Source organism: Hemicordylus capensis, chromosome 2 (assembly GCF_027244095.1).
Source record: "Hemicordylus capensis ecotype Gifberg chromosome 2, rHemCap1.1.pri, whole genome shotgun sequence".
NCBI lineage: Eukaryota > Metazoa > Chordata > Lepidosauria > Squamata > Cordylidae > Hemicordylus > Hemicordylus capensis.
Window position 1 is genome coordinate 192257026 of NC_069658.1, and position 23630 is coordinate 192280655.

Genomic DNA, 23630 nt, shown 5'->3' on the forward strand with positions numbered 1-23630 from the left:
TTTCTTTAAAATCTGGGTGATAGCTTCCTTGCACCCATTGGGCACTACCACCCACCAACCACAACCTGCCCTGGGACACCCAGGTGCCGCCAACCCCCCCCCCCCCCGGGAGTTATAACTAAGGCTGCTGTTATCCCCATTATTCCTTATGGGGATAACGCGTAAATTTCAAAAATTATTTTAAAATCAGCCCTTTGCCCAATTTCTTTGAAATTTGGGTGGTAGCTTCCACCCATTGGGCACTACCATCCCTCCCCCCACTCTTTTGGCCCCAGGACCCTTTTTTAATCCGAATCGATTCGGATTCCGATTCAGAATTCTAGTACAAATCGAATCTGAGGTGATTCAGGGGGTCAGATTCGGACCCAAAACAAATCGGGGGTGTTTCAATTCAGGTACAAATCAAAACGAAAAAATTGATTCATGCACATCCCTATTAAATATAATCATCTCTCTTGGCCACCTCACCAGCAAGAGATGAGTAATGAATTGCTACAATCTGTTGTAAACCACCTTGGGGATCACTTGGTGGGGAATAAATCTTTAAAATAAAACAAACAATAGAGTTTTTAGCAAACTCACAAAACCACAATTCCCTTGATTTCTGGCAGTGGGAGAGCAGCTATCACAGTTCATGATGAACAATTTGTTACGAGGCAGCTAACAAATAAATACGAATATGACTAATATTTATACACCCCTTTTCAGTGGAAGTTCCAAAGCAGTTTACATAGATATAAATAAATAACTAAAATGGCTCCCTGTCCCCAAAGGGCTCACAATCTTAAAAAGAAACATAAAATAGACACCTGCAACAGCCACTGGAGGGATACTATGCTGGGGATGGATAGGGCCAGTTACTCTCCCCCTGCTAAATAAAGAAAAATCACCACTTTAAAAATGTGCCTCTTTGCTCAGTTAGCAGGGGTAAATAAAGTTAATAATAAAATGAATGAATAAATATATAAAAATGAAATAATAATAATATTAATAATATTATATAAAAATCAATAAGCATTAGCTATGTAGATCTATCTTCAAAAACAGTCAGCTGAGAGCAGTGATCCTCACTGTTTTTCATGCAGTGAAATCCTCACTGTTTTTCATGCCACTTTCTCAGAGAACCTTCAATGTGAGTGCCATTTCCCACTGTGCTGACCTCTGCACAGTACTGCTCTTTTCTCAATGCTGGGAGGACCCTTAAAGAGAGACAGAGCCCTTTATGAAGAGCTCTGTGTGGAAAGTGCTGGGAAGGGCTACATTTCCCAACACTCTGTGCACACCTTCCAAAATGGTGCAGGGGCTTAAGAGGGCTCCGTTTTCCTTAAAGGAGCTGCTCCACCCATGCTGGGCAAAATTCAGCACTGCACAGTGGGATTGGTTGCCTCCACATGGCGCCAGCAGACTGTGCAGAGTATTCTGTTCAGCAAAAGCTTTGCACAGGCCCAATAAACAATTGGTCAGGGAGCTACACTTTGGATTGATGGGAGCTGCCACTGACTCCCAGGCCTTACAATGAAGAATATCCGCCTAGAGCTTCAATCTGTTGCAGCAAAGAAAAGGAAGAGTCCTGTGGCATCTTAAAGACTAATTTATCACAACCTCTGGAAGTTCACGCTGAAATAGGTGAGTCAGTGATCAAGGACTACCAGGACATTCTGTGTGTCTGCCCAGATAACCACCTTCCAAGGCCTTTTCCAACCCTCTGCATTCCCATTCTCAACTCACTTGCCATCAGCCAGATTGACTCGGCGAAAGTGAGGATAGTCCTCAGGCACTGGGTGGCCATGCTGGTCCTCATATAGGAAGACAGGTGAGCGTCCAATCTCCACGCCGAGCTGCTGTACGCCCCGTACATCATACACTGAGAGTAAGAAAGACTGGCTACCTTTGAGTGCTCGCAGTGTAGCTAGCACTGAGAAATTCACTGGAAAGGGGCCATCTGGAAAGGAAGGAGGCAATGCATTGTAAGAAGACAGCAAGATGGATCCCAGACAATCCACAAGCACCCCAGGCTGAGTGCATTTTACAATTGCTTCAAAATGTCAGAATTGGATGCTGAGTGCAGAATTCAAAATCTTGAGAGTAATCCTCCTTTTTTTATTTCTCTTTCTCTTTTTTTAAAAAAGCAAGGTTTAAGCCCTCATGACCATATAAACAGGCTTGAAAATGCATGCAATATCTGGAGAACATAGAGTTAGAGATTGTATAGTACAGCAGCATCTAGGCCATGTTGCATTACATACAAGATTATGCTTCAAGCAACTATCACTGTGACCTAGTTCTCATTGAGGTTGTAAACCTGTGTCTAGATTGTACCACATCAGACTACAGATGTGGCGGCGAGGGGTGGGGAGTCATGATTTGATGTTCCTCTATATAGGAACATAGGAAACTGCCATATACTGAGTCAGACCATTGGTCTATCTAGCTCAGTATTGTCTTCACAGACTGGCAGTGGCTTCTCCAAGGCTGCAGGCAGGAATCTCTCTCAGCCCTATCTTGGAGAAGCCAGGGAGGGAACTTGGAACCTTCTGCTCTTCCCAGAGAGGCTTCATCCCCTGAGGGGAATATCTTGCAGTGCTCACACATCAAGTCTCCCATTCATATGCAACCAGGGCAGACCCTGCTTAGCTATGGGGACAAGTCATGCTTGCTACCACAAGACCAGCTCTCCTCTCCTATATAAACATAAATATAAACATTAGATGTCAGGGTAAAGGGCTCTAGCCAAGCCTACTCCCTAACATGCTAATATTCTTCTAGATGGAGGGAATTTTGTTTTGTACAGTCAGTCATATGAGCCACCACCTGTAGTCTGAAGTGGTACAGAACTAAGTTGAACAGTGGAATTAGGTAGAGCTTCTTCTTCTTCCCAGGTAGGGCTGGGAAAGAACCCTGTCTGAAACTCTGGAGAGATGTTGCCAGTCAGAACAGACAATACTGATCTGATTTACATGGACACAGAAGACAGCTTCTTATTTTCATAAACAGTTCTCAATAGCTCCCAAGATCTGATGAAATCTCAAAAGACAGAGAAGGCTACAGAGGATTTCCAGTAGTTAAGAGCTGGAGTTCCTTGCCCCTCCCCATGAATAAAAGAAACACAATAAATTATGCAACATAAGCAAATATATGCACATGTGTCTCTTTGCATCATTTAAGCAGGGTGCAAGATTCAAGGGTTTCTTCATTCAAAATGTGGTGTGTGCTTTAAACATATAGTACACACAGCCTTAAGCTAATGTTATTTATATAGGATCAAGAAATGTACCACATCAGGACACAAGTGCTACAGACCATTCTCAAAGGACTCACAGTTTGAATTAGATAATAAAGATGGTAGCGGTGGGGGGGGGGGAGTCATGGGTTCGTGGCTGCATAGTGAGGATAGAATAGAGGCAGTGAGGTGGCAGTAGCAGGCAAGCTGAGATGACTCAGTCAAAGAAAAGCTTGTGAAATCGAGAGGAAGGCTGTGATCAATACTCTGTCAATAAGCAGAGAGAGCACAAAGGAGACTGAAAAGAAGCTTTCTTGGAGCAGAAAGAGGAATCTCAGAAGAGACAAGAAAGATCATATATGTACTACACACACTTAAACTGGAAAGGACCCCAAACCCACATTTCGGATCCATGTGTGTGCCTGTGCAGTTCTATGTGCACACCACACATACAAAACAGTCTGCAGCATTTCACGTATCAGAGCTATTTCATACAGCACACAGGACAAACCACAGTCTACCACTGCAAGCCAATTCTGGTTCCCTGCTTGTGCCTGCATGGCAGAAATGTTTGCATTCAGACGTAATACTTGTAGTGCATATTTAAAGAATCTCCATGAGGCATGCAAAAACATAATAGGTGGTCTTTAAGTGCCTGTGGGGAGTCTCCTTAAGGCTCACCCCAACTCTGCCCATTCTCTCTGATGCAATACCCCATCCCTAGGGATGTCATGCTCTTGCATTACCAGGAAAGAGCTGCCGGGTGGAGGTGCTGAAGTGTGTCTGGTTCTCCAGGCGGAAAGCCAAGTCACTCTCCTCGGATCCATTCCTCTGAGTGCAGATCCCAGCAGCGATGGAGACGCCATTTTCCCCCTCTCGCACACCAAATGCCTGCAGCACATCCACAAGGCCATCTGCAAGGGAAGCACAGGACACAGTCATCCTTCTGGCTGCAAGACAAGTCACAGAGAAGGAAAGAGAGGGCATATCCTTACCCCTTCCCCACCCCTTCTTCCAGTGTTTCTCTTCTAGAACAAAGCAGAACCTTTGCCACACACCATAAAGCTGAAGTCACCTCAGGCTGAAGACCCATGTTAGGTAGGGATGTGCACGAACCAGTTCATGCTCCTTTTAAGAACCACCAATCTGGTTCGGTTGTCTGGCATTTGAGCCAGTTCGGAGGTAATGGTGGGGGGTTCTTTAAGACATAGGGACGGTGCTCTTGCCTCCCCCAACGCATTTCCCCCTCTGGCACTCTCCCCCAAATCACTGCTGCCGGGCTGCAGCATACCTCCTTGCAGCCCTGGTCAGCTATTTTGGGGAGAGCGCCGGAGGGGAAAATGTGGTGAGGGAGGTAAGAGCACCCTCCCTGCGCCTTAAAGAACACCCCCGGCCTCCCGAATGTGTTCATGCATATCCCTAATCTTAGGTTGTTGCTGGTTTTCCAGATAGTTAAAAACAACTTGATATAGCACTGCTCTTGGTACATATGCCACTTTTACTTTTAACCTAACAAGTTTTGCCAGATGTTTGTATTGGGTCAAAAAAACTGAAAACCTTGTTTGAAAAGAGGCAACAATAAGACAGGGAGAATATATGCATATACTATGGAAAAACCTCTCTCAACTCACTTTCAAGTCTCCTAGAAACTATTGGGTTGCATAAGCAGTCTACCTTCTGCTCATCCTGCCTAGATCACCACAAGGGAGAGGATGTGATTTTCACTGACTTCCTCTTGCTTCTTCAGTCCCCTGCACTCCCTGAAAACCTGCTTCTGAGGGTCACCCAACTTTCAGGAGCAAGTTTTCAAGGGATGCGGGGAGCTAGAAAGAGAAATGGAAATCAACCCCAAACCATTATTTTATATATTTATTTATTTTATGACATGTTGATGTACTGCCCAATCCAAAGCAGGGTGGATTACAAGCAACTGTACACACCCCCTTTAGACAACAGCTAGATAGTACGAGCATAAGGGAAGCCATTGTCTATCTCCAGCTTTGTGTTTGGGGGTAACTGCACAAGAACATTTCTGACTCTTGGCTTATTGTTGAAGAAATTTGGGGCAGGCAAACTAGCCCCAAATTAAGAATGGTTGATATGGGGAGAAACCCACGCTGACTCTGTACACATTGTTTTCTACTCCTCCTTTCCACCAAGCGCAGGGCAGCCTTTCCAGGGCAAATTTCCTTCAAATGAGATAGTAGTGGACACACATAGGTATTCAATGAATGCAGGAGCAAGGACAGGCAGGGCAGTGCTACTCCCAAAACAACCTCAACATCCTGGGTATGGTTTGAAGTAAGATGACCTTATTCAAGAGTAGCCAAATTGCCCGTTAAGAGCCCATAATTCCCTGTCAACAGCCAAGCCATGACAGGACTAGGGAGACAGCCATTCCTCCATTTGCATAACAGAACAACATGGCTCACAACACCATGGTGATGCAAACAGCACACCAGCCTTTCTATGTCACCCTCGTCTGCTGTGCAGATGGGCTGGTGGCTTTCATGAGCTCAGCTCAGGGCACATATGTCTTGCAGCCAAATGCAGGAGATCATCTAATCTTTGAAAGCAAGCTAAGGAGGCATGCCTTTAAATTCCAAGAAACTGAGAAGTCAAACGAAACATCACACTTGTGATCTGGAAGAGTTACTGCAACTTTGGTTCTGTACTCACAATCAATAACATGAGGAAAGCCAACCATTTCAAAAAATATACAATGAATGAGTGAGGAAGACAAGAATCTCTCTCTCTTTTTTTAACCCTTCTGTAAAAAAGGCTTACCTAATCCACAACAACCAAACTTGTGCATGCATTCCACAATGAGGCTGGTAAATCACTGGAAATCCAGAATGAATGCAGGATGCGGTCAGTTTCCATTTTATTCAAGGCCTTATCCTGCAGAGCCTCTCCTCCCCATCCCAGTACAACAAGCAACTTGCCTAAAACCATGGAGATGTTTCAAAAGTGCCCAGAATTAAAACTGAAAGGAATGCATCTAAGATTTTTCTTCTGGTTTCTCACGAGCCAGAAGTCAGAATGGAGCCAGACAAATCATACGGACCAAAAGACACTTTCCCTTAGCAGCATAATAAGGAGCTTTCCAGACCAGTGGCACTGCAAAGGATGACTTATGGCAACCTTGGCCGCCACCGATTCAGTTAATGGCAACAAGTCTGCCCGTGTCTAGTGGAGCCAATCCTGCCACAGTCTTCTTGTGCCAAGCAATTCTCTCAGCCTTTGGCTATATTCCCAACCTGTAGGTGTCCCCAGAACTGGCAGCTGTTGGATGGTTAACACAACACACTGTTGGCCCGAAAACCCTCCCAGCCAAGATTCTTGGACCTGGTCCCACTTCTCCACACTCTGATCGATGGGGCTGCCCCACTCTGGACGTGGGATGAAAGAGAGACTGAGAAACGGGCAGGCAGATACGTCCAATCCATCAATACAAGCCACAAACCAGCCTCCAGTCCTCTGGCTGTTTGCCTTGGTTCCTACGTGATGCGTACCCAAACAGGGTGTGTCTTCCTGATTTGCAGGAGATGTTCTGCATCCTTCCTGGAAGAACCCCAAGCAGCCAGTTCTCATTATACCAAATGACTCTCAGTGGCAGCAGCTATTTTTAAGCAACATATTCTCACCCCAGAAAAAGAAGGCAAAAGGTACTTCTGGGTCGTCTTAAAGGAAAATTTATAGGATGAAGGACCAGAAGGCTGAACTACCTTGATAATGAGGATTAAGCACTACAAACCCATTTTAGTAACACGAGGCAGCATTTCTTCAGAAGATAATTGAGTCATTTAGTAAGTACTTCCCACACCAGCCCTCATAAGAACATAAGAACAGCCCTGCTGGATCAGGCCCAAGGCCCATCTAGTCCAGCATCCTGTTTCGCACAGTGGCCCACCAGATGCCACTGGAAGCCACAGGCAGGAGTTGAGGGCGTGCCCTCTCTCCTGCCATTACTCCCCTGCAACTGGTTCTCAGAGCCATCCTGCCTTTGAGACTGGAGGTGGCCCACAGCCCTCCGACTAGGAGCCATTGATGGACCTCTCCTCCATGAAGTTATCCAAACCCCTCTTAAAGCCATCCAGGTTGTTGGCTGTCACCATATCCTGTGGCAGAGAGTTCCACAAGTGGATCACGCGTTGTATGAAAAAGTACTTCTGTTTGTTGGTCCTAGACCTCCCGGCAATCAATTTCATGGAGTGACCCCTGGTTCTAGTGAAATTGATTGCCAGGAGGTCTAGGACCAACAAACGGAAGTACTTTTTCACACAATGCGTGATCCACTTGTGGAACTCTCTGCCACAGGACGTGGTGACAGCCAACATCCTGAATGGCTTTAAGAAGGGTTAATTCCTCCAACAGCATTGATCAAAAAGTGCTTCATCCTTGATGTGGGTTCAGTGCCTCACTTAAAAAATATACTACATAAGGTTATATATAGTAGACTCTTAATAATATACTGATCATATACTACACAAAGATCCAAAAATTCACTTTCTGGAAGGATTTTGTTTTTTAATTTACACATACACAGGCATTCAGTATATCTAGTCATAGATGAAGATAGAGGATTCTGCTCAGAGGATGCAGGCAACCACAGACAGCACCACTGCAGCCATCACTACCACATCCTGCACCACGTTTTAATGGAAATACTCGGGGCTCTTTTTCTTCCCACTTAGGAGGAATAGAGACAGATTTCTGGGATTTCTAGCAAGGATGCAGAGAGAAGAATAAACAGGCAGCTTTGACTCTCCCTCTCCGAATCAAAAGAGTGGGGAACTCATCACCTGATGGATTGTAAAATCCTTTTCTTAGGTGCCTCCCTCCAACCTCACCCCTCAGTCACTGCCTGCTAGTGGCCCCTCGTTTTTTTTCATCTCTGTGCAAAATGAGTTTTGTTCTGAGTGGCAGCATCAAGGCAGTGTGTGCGCACATGCATTCAAACTGGGGCCTTCCTGATTCAACCTGAGCAGGATCTAAAATTAACTGAGCAGACATAAAAAAACTTGTGAGCACGTGCACATGCACACGCCTTAGAGGGAACACTGCTGCATGCCCATGACCTTGGAAACAGCATCGATCCTCTTGTTCTCTTTCCCTCCATGGCTGCAGGATTCTTCCTTATCCGAGTTGTGCCCTAAAGGAAGGCTAGGTGAGCAACCTCACTGGGGAATGGACCAGGCAGGCCAATCGCAGAGGTTGGCTCCTTCATGGGAGCTGTCCTTCACTTCCACAGCTGAAAGGGGCCTTAGATACCCCTTTGGAATCCATTTTTGAGTGTTCAGATGATCTTGTCCCCATTTAATGCAGGCTCAAGCAGCCAAGGTCTCCGGCCACTGAGAGAAGTCCTGCTTGACTGTTCTTGTACCTGGGTGCAGGAGGCACAAGAGTGCATGGCTAGCCCCACCCCCACAACCACTAGCCCCACCCCATACCCCACCAGTGCACTTCATAACTGCCGCCACCACCCTGCTCTTCCTGCATATAGGATTTGTCTGCCGAGGCAAACGCTGTACCCACAAGGAGAGTTTCCTCCCATGATCTTAGAGCTCCAGCATTACAAATAACAAGGAGGAACTTCCCTCAGATTCCACATTTGCCTCATTAAACACTGTAATCAGGGAGAGCTGGGGGTGCATAACTATGGAGAGTGTTTATTTGATTTTATTTTGTGTATTTATATACTGCCCCAACTTACATCTCCAGTTTACATACCTATTAAAATGCAACATAAAAGTTTAAAACATTTTTATTTTTTTTTAAATAGTACACAAATCTAACTACAATCCAGATGCTGGCACAGGAAGGGGTGGGACAAGCCAGCATGGTCCTGTTCTCCCTGAACCTGGGGGCATTGTAGTGGGTACAATAGAGTCTGGACAGGACTCTAGCCTTTCAGCAACTCAGCAGGCTCAGTGGTCATTTCCAAGCAGCCTTCTCTCTAGTCTAGATTTTGGTTAAGCTGTCCTCTTCCTCAATATTTCCTGGTTTCCACAGCAACCAGAGTCATTATCCTGCATCTCAACACTTGTGTACACTCAATGGTACAGTGCAGAGAAGCCAAAAATAATGCCACAAAAAGCAGTTCTTACACTTACACACACACACACACACACACACACACACACACAGTTGTTAGTCTACAACGTTCATCATCCTCTGCCATAGTGGCCAATAGCCCGGGATAATGGAAGCTGTCGTTCAACCACAGCTGGAGGGTTGAAGTTGTGCGGCCCTCGCCTAAGGGGTTCAGTAGCAAACTGGGAAGGTAAACCTTCATGAGGACTGAGCAGTTTATGAGAAGAAATGCAAACCCCTCCCGTGTTTTATTTTTTCAGTCTAGCCTGTGTGTACACAACGGACCAGGGATCAGAAAGCAAATCTGCCCTCACCCTATCAGTACTAAAGCCCATTTTTAAAGAAGCAATGGGTAATTCTGTCTCAGCCCTTCCCATGCACAGGAACCAGCAGTCAGCCAAGTAATTTCTTTCAAATATCAGCGTCCAGCCTGGAATACGTGAAGTAATTAAAGAACAGAGTGCATCTGAGCCTATACAGAGTGCACTGGAGAAACTACATCCAGCCACATACATCAGCGATTTGTGCAGAAGGCTTCCACAAACAGACAGACAAGCCTTGGCACCCCTCATTCTAGAAATTAATCTTCAAAAATCTTCCCTCAGTCATATAGCCAGCGTGACTATATATAAAGAGCAACCTGCTACAGTTTAAAAGGGGGCTTCCACCATTTTCTCCTTTCGAAACTAGGTCTGGGGGGAGTTTGTGCTTGGCATGTTGAAAGGAAGTTCTGTTTTACTTATATAATCCCACGTCAAACAAACGATGAATGCTCTAACTTTACTTGGGAAGACTTGTCATGACCTGCTCTCTGGGACTTTAAAGTGATAGAACTGGAAGTGGCATATGCAAGGAACCCCCACTTCTGAGAATACCTGCCACGGGGGGAGTGGGGAGAAGCTGCAGAAATATGTCTTCTCTCCTTCCCCTGGTAAGGTTGAAAAATGGCCACTTGCTTGAACCTTTTAAGCTCTGCAGGGAAGTGGAGGTGGGGGGTGTGGGGGAGAACAAGAACCACAGTGGCCTGAGAGAGCAGCCTGTCCATCTGGTTCTTTCCATTAAAATTGTTCTGCCCCCAGCAGAGGGATGGGAACATGGAATCTCTGGCTCTGCAGAAGCTGCATCTCCGTTCCCTCTCTCATGCTCCTTTGACCTAGTTCTAAGAGCCCATTTCCGTCTTCAGATGCTCTCACCAGACTCATTGTCTTCTCTCCCCACCCCCATTCCAATTCCTTGTCCAAGTAAAGCATTCAATGGGATTCCCCTACTACCTTCCCACTGGCCACATGCTGGGATGGCAACTGGGCATGGGGTGTGGGATTCCTGCCTCCCCCCAGCACACAGAAATTCTGAGCTGGGAAATGTGAACTTTAGAAGAGAGCATCTGCAAACAATTCCATGTTCCTCTGAATTTCACCAATGGCCCTTTACCAGGATTTGGATACATGGAGAAGGTGGTGACTGTCAGAGGCATAGGCCATGAGAACGTAAAGCAATGTTAATCACCAGGAGAAGAAAGCTGGGCTAGCACCAATAAGATGGAATGCAGCCCTTCTGCACTGAATTAATAACACGATCAAACACAACATCACCATTAGATGTACAAAATCGAAACAGAACCCCCCTTGTACAATAGTGAAGAGTGATATCATATAGGCCAGATCTATTCATACAACAGAGCAAGGCAGTAGAGTGGGCTGTACCAGTTCATAATGCAGATGAAGAATATCATTTTTTTTAAGGTCCCCCATTTAAAATAAAAATAGAAATCTCCCTGCAGGTATAAAGTTAGCAAATTAGGGAGAAAGGCTATAGCCCACTCCATTCCTAGTTTTCTACTTAGAGGGCTATGAGGGAACATTCAAAAAGGAGATTCCCCCCCACCGCCATAGTCGGAAGTGATGCATCTGTAGTCGACTCAGAAGTGGGGCCATTACATTACTTCATTCTGCTACTCTGCTAATAAATATGAAAGCCCAAATGATTAAAAGTTGCCACATCCAAGGGCAGCTTGGGTGGGGGGGCAGGGGGAAAGCACCCCCCACCCCAAAAGTGGCATCCCCCCGCACTGCCCCTCATTTCTGTTTCAGAAATCTAATACATGGGACACAGCTCACCCACCCATATATGCCCTTTGCCCCTTCTGTGCCCCCCTCAATTCCCCCCCCCAATGCCACCACTGGCCACATCTGCTGCATTCCATGGATTCTCCTGTCTCTCCTCCTCCTCCACTAGCAGGACTAAGTTTGCCCCACAGCCATCAGTGAAACAGTGAAGGAATAGGGCAGGAGGTGCTGTGGCTAGAGCTTCTCACAGAAGCTCTACAGTATCAGAACTCCTCCTGCATTGGCAGGCTTACGTATTGTGAGATAATCTGTTTCTGCAGCCTGGAAGCCACAAAACCAATAAATACAGTGTAAGAATGCATGGACACTCATGTATGAATGTTTGTGGGTTCAGCTGAAGCAAGCAACTAAGATTATTGACATTATGGCAGCACTAGCACAACCAACCAACATTTGAATAGGCAGAACAGATAAGCTTTCCCACGAAAATTCACTGCTTAGCGCCAGTGAAGTGGAATTGAACATGGAATTCTACCCATAAGTTTCACACATGCCTCCTGAATTAATCCCTAATGCGGTTTGCCTTTGTTCATGAGAAAGTAAGCTGAGATGGACACATTTTGTTTGCCAGTGTTCCAAACACAAAGAGATGTGGAAAAGATTTTTTCCATTTATAAACAAGGGTTGTACAGAAATTCATATCAGAAGCCAAAGGGAAGAAACTGAGGTCAGGTTCAGCCCTCGCAGCTGCTCAAGAACATGTACTCAAGCAAGCAAGCATGCCATGCAAGAACAGAGCTCACAGATCTTGGCTGCAGGAGCATCTTAAATCTTGAACGATTTCTCTTCAACTTCTCAGATTGGGAAAATTGCTATGGCCAAGATCTATGAGCTCCTGACTCACATGATACTTGCTTCTGTGAGTGTACACCCCGAGACTGTGAGAAGAGTTCACATCAGTGAAAAAAAATTGTCTGACCCAACACTGACTGGAGTTAGAAAAAAACTGGCATTGTGCTTCAAAGTAGACTTCGAAAAGAACATTCTTCAACTCGATATATATTTTTTAATATTCTGGAGCTGCAGCAGGAAAGAACTGCTAAGGATAAAACTGCATCCGTAAATTCTCAACCACAGATATTCGCAGATAGCCAACATTTGAATTAAACTTGAGATGATCTGCCACAAAGTACCCTCAAATGATTCTCATGGTGAATATGTGAGGTGGGAAATTCCAAGACTATCCTGCTGAACTTCCAATTATTCTTAGAATGTTCTCCGAATAATTCTTATGCAGTGGTTTCATTTGCAAATGAAAATTAATCTGCATCTTTTTGCAAATCAATTACCATTTTAGCACCAGGAATTGGTGTCTCTCAGCAGGGGAGAGAGTCATGCCTCCAGCCTCACCTCCCACCTCCTGCTCCCTTCTTGCCTTTCCTCCAGCCTTCTGCCTCAACTTCCATCTCACCTCATTTCAAACCTTCCACCTTGCCTCCAGCCTCGCCATCAGCCTCCCACCTCACCGTCAGCTTCACCTCGCCTCCAGTCTAGCCTCCTCTCACTTCCTGCCTAGCCTAGCCCCGCCTCACACCTCACCTCCAGCCTTCTGCCTGCCACCTCACCTAGAGCCTCCTGCCTCACCTCCAGCCTAGCCTCACCTTGAGCCTTCCACCTCACCTTGCCTTAAGCCTCCTGCCTAGCCCCACCTGGCCTTCAACCTAGCCTCACCTGGCCTCACCGCACCTCCAGCCCAGCCCAGTTTAGCCTTGCCTCCAGCCTCACTTCCCGCTTCACCTCACCTCACCTTCTCAAACCTTCCATGGTTGTTGGAGTCCAGCCACAGCTTGGGACCCACAGAGAAATAATATAATTTTAAAGTAATAAAATACCAAGCTTTTTGTATAAATCCGAGCATGGAAACACCATGGTCTTCAGAGCAGTGGGGAAAGAACCAATCTCCAATTCTCCTTCTCAACCACTAAACTAACTAGGTGACCTTGTGCCAATCCCATGCTCAGGTTAATCAAAAAATCAAATTGATTAATAATAATAAACATTCTTTCTTCCATACTTTAAAACAAACCGCCCTTTTTAGAGAAGGGATGACTCTATCTCCCCTGCTGAGACACACTAATTCCTGGTTCTGCTAAACTGTTAATTGTTGGTAATTAATTTGCAAAAAGGTGCAGATCATCTTTTTATTTGCAGATGAAGCCACAATGTGAGAATTATTCAGAGAACATTCTAAGAATAATTGGAAGTACAGCAGGATATTCTTGGTATTTCCCACCTCACATATTCGCCATGAGAATCATTCATTCGAGGATACTTTGTGGCATATTCATCCCAAGTCTCCTTCTAAGCAACCTGTCATTTGCACCAGGAATCTTCAGGCATGATTGTTGGGAGGAAATCAAAACCACAACAATCAGTTCCTCTCCATTGCAAATATCATTGACAGCTGATCCTGCTTAGACAAACTGGAATGTTGCACTTTAGAAGGTCCTCTCCCTCTCTCTAAGGGGCCATTCACACGACCTACCCAGTGGGCAGTTGGGAGGAAGGCTTCATAAACCTTGCCTTCCCCCCACAGAGGATCATCTGCCCTTGTTGGGATCACAGAGCATGTTCCCACATGATCAGTGCTGCTCTGCGCAGTGCGGAGCAGCGTGAATCACTCTGAGGCCAGGACTCGTTATCCTGGCCTCCAGAATCTCACAGTGCACTGCACACCAAACAAAGTGCACTAGGGGATTTCCCCAGGGGATGGGCTCGCTTGACGCTCATCTCTGTGTCAGCAGCAAACGATCCTGGGAGCCAGGTTAAGGGAGCGTTTGTGCCCTTAACCTCAGCTAAGAGCCGGGCTTCGGCACTGGGTTTGGCACAGTGGCACTGCCAGGATCTGCATGGATCCCAGCCTATTTTTTCCCCTATTTGTTTTAATATCTCTCTCTCTCTCTCTCTCTCTCTTTCTCTCTCTGTGGGAAAATTCTCAACTCTGGAGCAAGGGGATGCTTGTGGATGGGGGTGCACCTACTCATACAGTAGGAAACAAAGCTTAGGGTAACTCTTGATGCACTTCTTTTTAATCACAGATTGGGAAAGAGCATCAGGAATCGTAGAACATAGGACAATCAATAGGCAGTGTCAGAGCCTTTATTCACACACTTGTGCATGGCAAGTGACAATTCTTTCTCAGTAATTTGATAGACTTACCGATCCAGCTATGCTGATAAAGTTATGTCTATACGGGGTCATTTAGAAATCTTGCAAATACATTTTGCTAGAAGCATACTGGTGCAACACAGCAGTTAAGAGGCAGGAATCTAATGCACATGGAGTACTTTGAATGCTCTGAAGCACTGTATACATGGAAAGTATCCACTGGGCACCTGTGGTTCATTGTCACAGGATACTGTAGTGGCCACTGGCATGTCTGACTTTAAAACCAAAAAAATAAATTAATAAGCTGTCTTGAGAGGGCTTCAAAAAGAAGAAAGGTGACAGGGATTTTTTTTAAAAAATGGAACAGTTGAATTAACATATGCAGGGTGGAGCTGTTAGTAGCAGTTAGCCATGAAAGAGCTAGTGAGTAATGGTTAGAGCTTTGACTTTGGATGCCAGAAACTCAGGTTTAAATCCCTGTGAAGACAACAATCCACACTGTGTGATCCTAACCAAGTTGTCACTTCTCAGCCAAAACTACCCCCTTGTTTAAAAAAATTAACCTCACACGTGCCACCCAAGCTCCTTCAAAAATGGCATATAACAATAATTCGCATTTGTGTGTGTTCAGACTGCTTCACATGTACTACCTTGTCACAATCCTTGCAGCTACTCTGTAAGGTATGTTAATATTGTTGCAAGCCCTGCCCCCACCAAGGCAGATAGGGGCCTGAGAAGGAGTAGTTTGCCAAAAGCCACCTAGCAAACTCACAGCGGACGCCAGATTCAAATCAGAAAGTTCCCGAGCAGTTTCTCAGGCTCTTCCTGCTAAGCTCTCTGAAGCAAATCTAACAAAGGCAGCCGCAGCTGTGCATTTCAGAGGAAGGTTGGTAAAAGTGAACAATTTGCCTTCTGTTACTGATTGGAATTCCAAAGCTCAAGGTTCCATGGAACACTGTTTGAAAAATGATGGTCTTGTTCAGCATTCTATCTATTCATCATAGCCAGGCAGAAACCCATCAGTAGGGCAAGGGGGTATTAATCTCTCACTTTGTTGTTAATACCTAGCACCTTGTCCTGTGATACCTTACCACCACTTTGTCCTGCTGGGAGTCTCTGCTGGGTCACAATGAATAGACAGAATGTTGAATGAGAGTAGTAGTTTTGCTTGTACCTATCACCATACCACATACCATTTTGGAAGTCACCTTACACAGCAGGTACGTTTCAGCAGGATCTGAAGGCTGAACCACACATGATGCGGGAGATCTGTGACTGGATCTTTCAACTTTTTTTTTTTAACTTTAATGACTTTAATAAAAGTAGCAACAGGAAGGGGAGGGGAAATGGATTGGAACCATGGTGCTGAGGGAATGTGAGTCAACCCTTCCTCCACCCAGGTCCAGCTCCAGGTTTCATGGGGCCATCAGCAAACTGACCTCTGTGAGCCCCCTCCTCCTATCTCGAAGGGCACCGAGAGAGCTGCTCCACTCTGACACCATATCACAAAAAGGTTATGGACAAAAGGTGGCCTCAAGGATCAGTAGTGGGCCTGAGGGCCCTGGGCCCTCAGCATCTGCCCAACCATGACATCTCTGATGCCAGCCATATTGCTACTCTGATCCAAATCACTCCTTTCCACACACAAAATGGGAAGCAAGTGGCTGCATTGTGCCTAGTGCTTCCCCCCAAGCAGGGCTAACAGCAGCTGCAGTGTTCCCTCTAACAGGGATTCCCAGAGGTGGCTGACTACATTTCCCATAATCCCCAGCCAAAGGCTATTACAGCTGTGGATGCTGGGAGTTGTAGTCAACAACCTCTGGGAATCCCTGTTAGAGGGAACAGTGCTTCAGAGGCGGTAATTTTGATCAGGAAAATGGTGGTGCAGAGAGTTAACACAATGACTCCCACCCCACCTTACAGATGCTTTTAAATGGGGGCGGCGGGGCGGGCAGGAGATCCAATTATGGATCTCCCATGACATATATAATTCGGTCTTGAAGTGTGGAGTTGGGATGGGGCTAGTACGAGAACAGCAATAAGACTAGGAGAACAGCAGGTCAGGAATGAAGGCCATTAGAAAAGCTTGGGAAGCAGGAGTTTACTTGCCGAGCTGTGGTGAGAGAGCTGAGCAGGAAATGATGAACCGCAAGTGGCTTGGAAAAAATGCACTGTGGGTGGTCTCTGGCTGCAGTTTTGACCTCCTCCGCCCCAGGCTGAGCTAATCTCAGGCCCTGCCCCACGTATGCAGGATCTTATCCTTGAGAACATAATGTGCTGGTACCAAAAATTGTGGAGGGCAACTCGTCTCCCAAACATCAGGATCCCAGACTGATGTCTAGTTCTCACTCCAGTGGTGAACCTGTGTGACCTAGGCTGTACCATTTCATGCTACAGATGGGGGCTCACTTAGTGGAATGTTCCTCTATAAACTGTAGATCAGGCATCCCCAAACTGCGGCCCTCCAGATGTTGCTGAACTACAACTTCCAGCATACCCAGCCACAAAAAATTGTGTCTAGGGATGCTGGGAGTTGTAGTTCAGCAACATCTGGAGGGCCGCAGTTTGGGGATGCCTGCTTTAGATATTAGGGAGAAGGGTTCTATAGTCTAGCCTTCTCCCTACCTAGCATGCTAGTTACCAATATGCTAGGACAAGATTTTAAAGACCTCTTTTAATGTGCAAGTAAAGACCTCTTTTAACGCACAAGTATTTATTTATTTACGTATTAAAAGAGGTCTTTAAAATCTTATCAAGAGGAAGGGAGAATGCGTATATCATTGCCACTATATCGACTTATTCTATGCTAGGAATTATTTTCACACGAGGGAACAACCAATCATGCAAGCACCCCTGCCAACCTGCAGCCTGAAGTGGTACAGCCCAGACTCAGGCTTAGAACGTTGGTGAGAAGTCCATGAAAACAATGGAAACTGGGCTTATGTTCCCAATAGGCTACTTATGTAGTGGGAAGCAGGTAAAGGAAACAGTGCAGACCAGAGAATAAGATACTAGACTAGATCCAAAGAACTGTGAGTATAATGAACACAGCTAATAGTGCTGTTCCACAAAGACTTGTGCAAGAGCTTGCGCTGGAGTTCACAAAGTGCTATAATTTGGTTTGTCAGTCTAGGTATAGAATTCTCTCTTAGGGTGTTTGAAGTCCTGAGTTCAGATCCCAGACAAGCCCTGCCAAGGGTGGATGTACCATGACTCAGTGGTTGAACACCTGCTTTACAGGCAGAACGTCCCAGGTTCAATTCCTGACATTTCCAAGGAGAGCTGGAAAAAAGACCTCTGTTTGGAACCCTGAAGACTCACTGCCAGTCAATACTGAGCTAGGTGGACCAATGGTCTGACTCGGTATAAGGTAGCTTCCTATGGACCTATAACAGGTAGGTTCTACACAGTGTTCCATCTAAGGTGTGCGCACATGCGCACGCTCACAAGTGCTTTGATGTCTGCTTAATTAATTTTAGATCCCGCTCCGGTTGACTCAGGAAGGCCCCACTCTGAATGCATGTACATGCACACTGCCTTGATACTGCTACCCAGGACAAAACTTATTATACACACAAATGAAAAAAATTAGAACACTGGTTCTACAGCTGTTTTCATTATTCTGTGTGTGCAGGTGGTTATGCAAGCTCTTTCATAAGTGGAAAAATATATTTGGATTCAGTTTTGCTTTAAGCCCAAGATCCCAGGACTGCTACAAACTGGAACATGCAAAGCCAGGCCCAACACTTGGTGTCTCCCTATGGCTGTATACCACTGGTAGTGTACTTTTGTTTGTGTGACATAATCCCTTGTGATGCAGGGTTCACATTGCTGTGGACCTCTAGTGAGGAGTGGTGCTAATACAGAAATGTCCCACATGTTTCTCCATATTTTATGTGATTCCATCATCCATGCATTATCAGTGTGGTGAGGGATCCAGCTACACAAGATCTTTCAATGTATTCATTGAGCTTTAGTACATAAGACCAAAGATGGAGAAGAAAGAAGAAGAAAGAATACACTAGCCATCGATAAAAGTAGTCTAGTTTTCGGCATACAGAGGCTTAGTACTACTGAAAGAATTCTTGAGACTGTCCCTGCCCCAGGTAAAGCGCTCCACTGACTCAGCTTCAGTAGGTTGCTAGAGCAACCTACTCATTGCCAGCCAACCTACCAAAGGCGGCGACTTCGCTGCTGAAAAACAAGCAGGAAAAGGAAGCCAGCCAGACCTTCCTCCACTGGATACATGGGCCACGGGTCTCCAGCCAGACCTCTTGCCTGCCAGACGTTCACAGCTGGGTGTGTGTCACCCTTGACTCATTAGCACTATTTGCCAATATCTGGATTTTCCAATCCCAGCAGTAAAGGCAGAGAAATTCCAGGGCAACCCCTGAGCCAATGATGTCAAACCTAGAAGCACCACCTAGTGCCTCATGGTACTATTGACTTGCCTTCCCTGGGCTCAGGTGCCCTCCCTAGTGACCTGTCCAAGGTCCTGAAAAATATAACAGTGCAGCTCATGGGAGCCATTATTATCTCAAGCAGGTTGGGAGCTGAGGCAAAGCCAGTAAGCTGCTTGTACATCCTCAGTGGCTGCCTGAATCAACTGCACAAGTAGACATCTCAGGGTGTGCAAAACACAGTGAGTCTGTTCTCACATGCACTAGGGAAGCCCAGCCTGGGTTGGCTGTGCATGACAACCGCCTGGATAGAGCTTGATCCTGGCAGGGCAGCACCACCTAACCCTGCTTTAACATCCAACTCTTAGCCAGTGTTAAGCACTTGTGTGAGCCCTTAAACCCGGGCTCTAGGATTGTGTGCTTGCTGGGGCTATGTTTAGCGCCAGTGGACAAAGAGATGGGCAGCTAGAGTGCTCATCTCCTGCGGGAATCCCCCAATGAATTGTACATGTTGTGCGGTGCATTTGGGGATTCCCTGGAGGCTGGGACACGTCATCCTGGCCTCCGGAGCTGTGCGTTGCAGGCATGCAGCACTGTTTGTCTGGGAGCATGGTCCACGGTCCCAGAAACATGCCATCACTTGTCTGGAGGGAAGGTAAGCTTAACCAGCCTTCCCCCTGCCCCGCCCACCCATATGAACAACCTCAGTGTTTGAAAAATACACACGTTTCCATCTCACTGTAGGGTCAGCAAATGAGAACTGTGAAGCTGGCAGGATGCAGAGATACCTCAAAGTGTACTCCTAAGTCCCAAATGCAATATAATGAAGACTCTCCTAAAAGAGATCAATCACCCCAGTGAAAAGCAATGAGGACAAATCTAGTCAGGTGAAAAGGATTAAAAGCTGAAGTGGGCTGGCCTCCCAGTGAATAAGGAAACAGCCTCAAGCAGTGAACTGGATCATGTGCAGGTGACGCACTGGACGTTGCTGCCATATTGTGCTTCCCTTCACCCTGCTTGCCCAGCCACTGCTAATCTCTCTGCTCTCCCTGCCTTTCAAAAAGACAGGGGGTGGGGGATGGAGCTACCAGAAGTGTGAGTCCACACTTATTTATGTATTTATTCATTCGTATTTGTAGACCACCCTAAACTTCCATCTCCAAGAGGCTTACAGCAACATAAAACAAATTAAAACAGAAATTAAAATCGGAAAACGATTCAAAGCCACGGGTCTAGTTAAAAAGCTTGGGTGAATAAATGTGTCTTTAAAGGCTTTTTTTAAAGTTGTCAGAGATGAGGAGGCTCTTGTTTCAGCAGGCTGTGTGTTCTGATGCTCAGTTCTGATGCTGACTTTCTGATGCTTTCTGATGCTTTCTGACTTTCTGATGCTCAGTTCCTCTCCTCCTACCTTTTTCAAAAGACATCGAGAGCAAAGATGCCAATGACCAAGGAGTGGTGGCACCTGTGGCTGCCACCACCACCAGGTAAGAAAGAGGGGGAGGGGATGCTGGGAAGAAAGGCCCTGGCAGAGAGAAGAGGTGGAAGGAAGGAGCTATGTCTTGGGAGGAATGAGAGAGGCCCAGCAGTGGAGGGAAGGGGGTAGGAGAAGGGTCCATGCTGCTGGTGGGGGAGTGCACTGCAAGTACAGGAATGAGGGTAGAGACTCACAAGACAGAGCTTGGGTTGAGACTGTATACAGGTACTAAAGAATCAGCTACCACTGAGGAGAGGAGTGTCCTCATCAGCAGGGACTAGAAGTCCAAGTCAACACCAGGCGCAGCAGCATCAGTTTTGAGCCACAGCTATTTCTACTCAGGAAATTGCACAGGTATTAATAATCCAAGAGAAAATGAGGCGAAGAACATGTTTATGCAGTGTTAGGCAGGATCTGAAAGCCCAGGATGGTGGCCCTAAAACTCTGGTGCCCTGAAGCAGAGACAGTGAGAAAGTCTAGGAGTACTGGGGCCTGGCCCTAGCCTGGCCCAGGATGTACAACCAAGGCATTTTGGGTCAGTCAAGTGATTTGGTGGAGATCATGCCAGCTTTAAAATAATAGCCATTCCATGATCACTCTCTCTAGCCCGCATATATGATGTGAAATGGTACCCAAATATCAGAGATTCGTATGGTAGCAGTGTTCTCTTAATTTTTTTCATCTGTGTGTGGAATAAGTTTTGTTCTGCGTGGGAGTATCAAGGCAGTGTGTGCGCACATGCCTTCAGAGTGGGGCCTTCCTGATTCAACCTGAGCGGGATCTAAAATTAACTGAGCAGACATCAAAAAATTTGTGAGCGCACGTACTTGCGCATGCCTTAGAAGGAACACTGTATGGTAGTTCACCAAATATCACTGAAGATTCTATACAAGCCTATCATTCTCTGATGAGGACGGATCACCATATGTGACCTGAACAAGGTTGCATGGAATATGTCATTTGGCAGAGAAGGAAGCCTTAAGTTCCCAAGGATCTCATTTTTGAAAAATTTCAAACTCTCATGACCACAAATATGCTGCTAGTGTCTGCCAAAATGAAAGCAAAACAACAAACAAAACCCCAAACCCATAGTGTTCAGGAAGGGAGGTGCAAGAAGAATCTTTGAGTCTTACCTATCAGTCCTTCTCTTTCAGCCTACAGTCGTTGCTTTACTCTATGTAACCCCATCCCATCTCAAGAGCCTGATCTGAGCTGGAGTTGCTTACCAAACAATCACCCTCCCCAATGTCAGTTCTGTTTCCACAAGATCTAGGAAGAAGCCCATGTGCAACTCAAACCTAGGAAAATAGCCCACCTAGGGACTAACCAGATTAGTAGCCCAGGAGCCATCAATGGTCCCTCATATACTTTCAGGTGGTCCATCAGGCCACAACAAAAAACAATGCAAGAAAATACTGAAGACCAAGACATTACTTTGAAGTTTCTAGCATATTTTTACTACTACTAATAAATCATATTTATGCAGCACTATAAACATATGTGGTGATTTATAACATTTTGAAAGCAAAGCAGGTAGGTCTCCTGTTTCCAAGGAGCGTACAATCTAAATACCAAAAGTAGACAAGACAGTGGTGGGGTGAGGAGGAGACAAGAGTTGCATGGGAACACAGGTTGAAGCCACAAGCCACTTTATATTTTAAATTTTGAAAGTTGCCTTTCCAAGTCATGTAAAGGCAATCAACTCCTCCAGCTGTATGCACACTGTATCATAGCCATATATATTGATTAAATATACCCATTAAATATATATGTGGCATATATATTCATTATATTATAGTTACAGAAAGTAAATGCAGCAGCTGAGGTTTAATTTGGAAGCCTCCCAAATGTTCTCTCATGCAGTGCCCATAAAGTAAGAGAGTCATACACTAAGAACAAGCAAAAGCTGAATAGTAGTCAGTGCAACAAAGTCAAGGATCACTGACCCAGATAAATATGGTCACCAATGTCTGTTACTTAACACACACACACATGCGCAGTTAGGACAGAAAGTTCCATTGAGACAAGCTAGCCAATGAGTTCCTGGATCACTTTTCTGGCCTTTTCACCAGTCTATGATTCTTGGCACTGTTACCTCCAGAGAGGCCCCCTCGCACTGCAGTTCTTCTTGACACATCTGGAATGACGCTGCACTTGCATGCCATGCCAATTGCCAATACCAGAGCACATCCAGATGCACATCCAGAATAATGCCTCTGTCTTCACCCCCTCAGCAGCAAGAGTTTCAACTTTGGAAACTCTTTAGAAAATGGTTTCAAGTTTGGAAGTGGAAGATCGAGTTGTTTGCCACTCTGCTCTTTTGCTTTGGGTGGGGTCAGGCATAGTGACAGCGCCTGAGGTTGCTGCCGTCCTGGAAGTGCATGCTTCCCCAATCCACGCGTGAGTCTCTGCTTCCGCTATAGGTTCCAATATGCTGCAACTGGGTGTGTTGTCCAAACCCACCAATCTTGGCATATCCTGCTCTACCTCTCTGCAGGGAATCTGACATCTGTCACTCACTTGAAATCTCAGTTACAAATGTTGATTTCCCTGCAGGATGTAGGGCAGGATATGCCAAGATGGTGGGGTTCGGATCAGATGACACAACCAGTATTGGCACATCAGAACATACAACAGAAGTAGTGGGTTCCATGGGGATGGAGGGGAAGCATACACACCCGGGGCAGTGGCAATCTCAGATCCCACCTTTACACGACGATTATCCCAGGGATGACTCTCCAGGAGAAGGAGGTGAAAGGACCTCTTCCAGAACACCAGGCTAGGTGGAACTCTTGGCATGAGCCTGTGCATCAGCTTCCGTTTTGCCATACTAATCTGGTACACATCTGGCAGGCAGACCATGCTTGCAATGCCGTGTGGCATTCACGTGTCGGCTGCATCATGTGTGTGGTGCCCTGCTGACCCCAACTCCAGGGAAAGCTGCAGTTGAAACTACATGTTTACGAGTATTAGCAGTTTCGGAATGAGTCCAAGCACCAGAAGGCAAGCAGCTGTACAGATTCTTGGCTCCCAGCTTTTCCCCCTAGCCCTTGTTCTTGACTATGGCTCTGTATACAGTATACCAAAACAAACACATATTTTAAAAAATAAACCTTGCAGCAAGGAAACCCAGATCTGGTGTTTTGGAACCACTTATGTAATGTTCTCTCCTTCTCCTTCCCTCCCTCCCTCCCTTTCTCTCCACC

The 23630-nt window shown here is 45.9% G+C and overlaps 1 protein-coding gene across 5 annotated transcripts in view; it reads right to left on the reverse strand.

Moving 5' to 3' along the window:
* Positions 1-23630, reverse strand: part of COL5A3 (collagen type V alpha 3 chain) — a 167503-nt gene that overhangs the window by 135037 nt on the left and 8836 nt on the right. For all 5 annotated transcript variants that reach the window (XM_053289671.1, XM_053289670.1, XM_053289675.1 and 2 more), the window contains exons 2-3: positions 3967-4134; positions 1729-1942 (exon numbers count right to left, since the gene is read on the reverse strand). In XM_053289671.1, the coding sequence (XP_053145646.1) occupies positions 1729-1942; positions 3967-4134 (382 nt within the window). The remainder of the gene's footprint in view (positions 1-1728; positions 1943-3966; positions 4135-23630) is intronic.